Genomic DNA, 2,861 nt, shown 5'->3' on the forward strand with positions numbered 1-2,861 from the left:
TTTTAATCGTAGTGATTAAAGAACTAGCTGCTTAATAACTGACTCTACATTAATGTAAGGTTGTATGTTATTTTCATTGATGTTTTATTTTGCATTTCTGGATGTCTGATAAGCTCTTCTTCGATTATTTACATTGCAGTTTTGTTAGTCCACTGGTGCCACTATAAAATGAGGCAGCATTGGTCATTGCCGCTCAGTGCACATAGTAAAGAAGCAAAGTGATCGTTTCTAGCTCATCATGTTTGTTGCAAACATAATATTGGGCTTTGTGTTGGTTTCGACTTTAACATCGAAGGTGTACAGTACTGAGCCAAATGTAACAGATAAGAATTGCGGTGGATTTGCATTTGAAATGTTAGTGACTAAGTTAGAATATCTTCAGCACACACTAAGCGAGATGGATGCCGCGATGAAGCATACCGAAAAGACACTATTTCAGGCAATAAATCAGATAGGTCAAACACTTGACCAGAAGCTGTCACATCAGGAAAACCTGACGCAAGGCTTATTAACAGTCATCAATCAGCAAAGCCAGACGATGGTGAACAATCTTACCACAATGCAGAACCATTTCAATCACATGTTTTCGAATCATAGCTGGTCGATAAACGAACTGATGTGGAATGAGATTAGAATGCTTGCATCGAAAAACGATGTACCAAGATCTAAGATCGATTCCGGTGAACATCCTCAAGCTGTAACGTTTCGATCGTGCAAGGAAAATCCATCGCAGCTGTCCGGCAAGTACATCATTCAGTCTACCGAAGCCGATGAACCGTCCCTGGGATATTGCGAACAGACTGCATTTGCAGGAGGTTGGTTGGTGTTTCAGCATCGTTACGATGGATCGGTCGGCTTTTACCGCAACTGGACCGAGTATCGGGACGGGTTTGGAAGCATTGATGGGGAGTTCTGGCTCGGGTTGGAGCAGTTGCACCGTTTGACGTCGGCACGAGTGTACGAGCTCTTGGTGGAGTTGAAAGATTTTTCTGGAAACTACATGTATGCACGTTACGATGAATTCGCGATCGGAAGTGAGGCGCAGCAATATCAGCTAACGAAGCTGGGATCGTACAGCGGTACGGCAGGAGACTCATTAATTTATCACAAAGACGCGAAGTTTTCGACGAGGGATCGAGACAACGATGACAATCAGGGGGGAAACTGTGCTTCCCGGTGCAGCGGAGCATGGTGGTACAAGAACTGTGCCGATTCCAACCTTAATGGCGTTTATATGAGAGAAAACGGAGCCAAAGCAATGAGCTGGTACCACTACAGATTATCTAGATTTGGTTTAGCTTACTCAAGACTGATGATTCGTGAAAGACAACAGATCAATAAAAGAAATGGATAAAGTATCAGTGCTGGATCGTTTTTATTTTGAGTTATATAGCTTGAAAAAAGAAGCAGACAGATAGTTAAGTTAAGGATAATCATATAGATATATCCTATCGCATGGTTAATTTTATATTCCAGATTGTTTGATTTGGATCGTACATAAGTTGCATTTGTGTGGAATGATCGAACAAAAAATGAAAGACAATAATATTGCAATGGGATCGCGCTACAAACCGGAGATAAGAAATTCATTCCTTGGGGAGATAACCGTCGGATGTGCACACTGTAGCTGCTTCTCGATCTTGTTGGAGAATGTAAAACTACAGTCGTTGCCGCAAAATTTTGACTCTAACCCACCTATTTTTGTCTCAAAGGCACCAATGTTTGACAGTGCGCATCAATTTTTGTCTCTAGGGCCTCAATTTTTGTCTGTGATTCAATCGCTTTACATATTGACAAAATTTAACGTAATTTCTGAAGTTAAGTTTTTTTTAATTATTGAAATTAAGTTAAGTAGGGAATAATTTCATTGATAGAATTTATAACAAAACAATTGTTATGCATTTATTGGAAGTTTTAGCATGTATCTGCAGGAGTAAATAATGGCTATAGAATTTAAAAAAATATATATTTTTTCTCTAAAAGCAAACAAATTAAACGGTTTTTGTATTGTTGAGGTGATTTTAATATTACAGTTGACAAAAATCTTCTCAAATACCTTGTAAATTTGTCATGATTCCTACTAGAGTTGAAAATTGATAAGTTCTAGACAAAATAGGTGCGTTAGAGTCAAAAATTGATGCGGACTGTCAAAACTTGATGCCTTTGAGGCAAAAATTGATGCGCACTGCCTAAAATTGATGACTGAGAGCTAAAATTAGGTGGCAACGACTGTATTATTTGCACGCCCATTGAGGGTTAATGAGCGAGATATATTAGAGTGCGTATCAGCATGTCAGCACTCTCACGAGAATTGCCAACCTCATTTACCCGCATTGCCATTGTGATTAGAGATTACTGCAAATTGTGTATAATACGAGCCGATTTAAGTATATTCAATACCAAATGCATCTGCTGAAATAAAGACTATTTTTTTATTTTTTATTTAATATTGTTGGAATTGTTTTGATATGGGATAAACCTTGTAATGAATAGTTTTTTTCAAATATGAGCTATATTTTAAGAAATTATTAATAAATTTACTTGTCTAGCAAAATTTCTGATAAGCTTTGTTTGTTTAATCTTCAATGCATTCTTTGTACTATGCTGGGGCCATTTTAATAGGAAGCAGCATTTACCGTTCAGTTACATTCTATAGAAGCAAAGTGACTGGTGCGGTATGTTGGTTGATGAAGGAGTGTCGTGCTTTGTTGTGCAAGATAGAACATTTCCAGCATAAGGTGACCGAAATGGATGGTACAATGAAGCAGATTTAAAAGAAATTAACGGACGATATGAATCTTCAATGTGGCTTCCCACACTATTCAAAGCATAACGACGAAGGAAAATCTTGCATGGTTTAA

The 2,861-nt window shown here is 38.0% G+C and overlaps 1 protein-coding gene across 1 annotated transcript; it reads left to right on the forward strand.

Moving 5' to 3' along the window:
- Nucleotides 1-209: 209 nt before the first annotated feature.
- On the forward strand, nucleotides 210-1,358 carry LOC120901689 (fibrinogen-like protein A). The gene has a single exon (XM_040309833.1). The coding sequence runs from the start codon at nucleotides 239-241 to the stop codon at nucleotides 1,352-1,354; it is 1,116 nt and encodes a 371-aa protein (XP_040165767.1). The 5' UTR covers nucleotides 210-238; the 3' UTR covers nucleotides 1,355-1,358.
- The last annotated feature ends 1,503 nt before the right edge of the window (nucleotides 1,359-2,861 follow it).

This window comes from Anopheles arabiensis, chromosome 3 (assembly GCF_016920715.1).
Source record: "Anopheles arabiensis isolate DONGOLA chromosome 3, AaraD3, whole genome shotgun sequence".
Taxonomy (NCBI): domain Eukaryota; kingdom Metazoa; phylum Arthropoda; class Insecta; order Diptera; family Culicidae; genus Anopheles; species Anopheles arabiensis.

What these genes read in the sequence shown, in the direction of transcription:
- LOC120901689 (XM_040309833.1), top strand. Translation starts at nt 239, where the DNA reads ATGTTTGTTGCAAACATAATATTGGGCTTTGTGTTGGTTTCGACTTTA.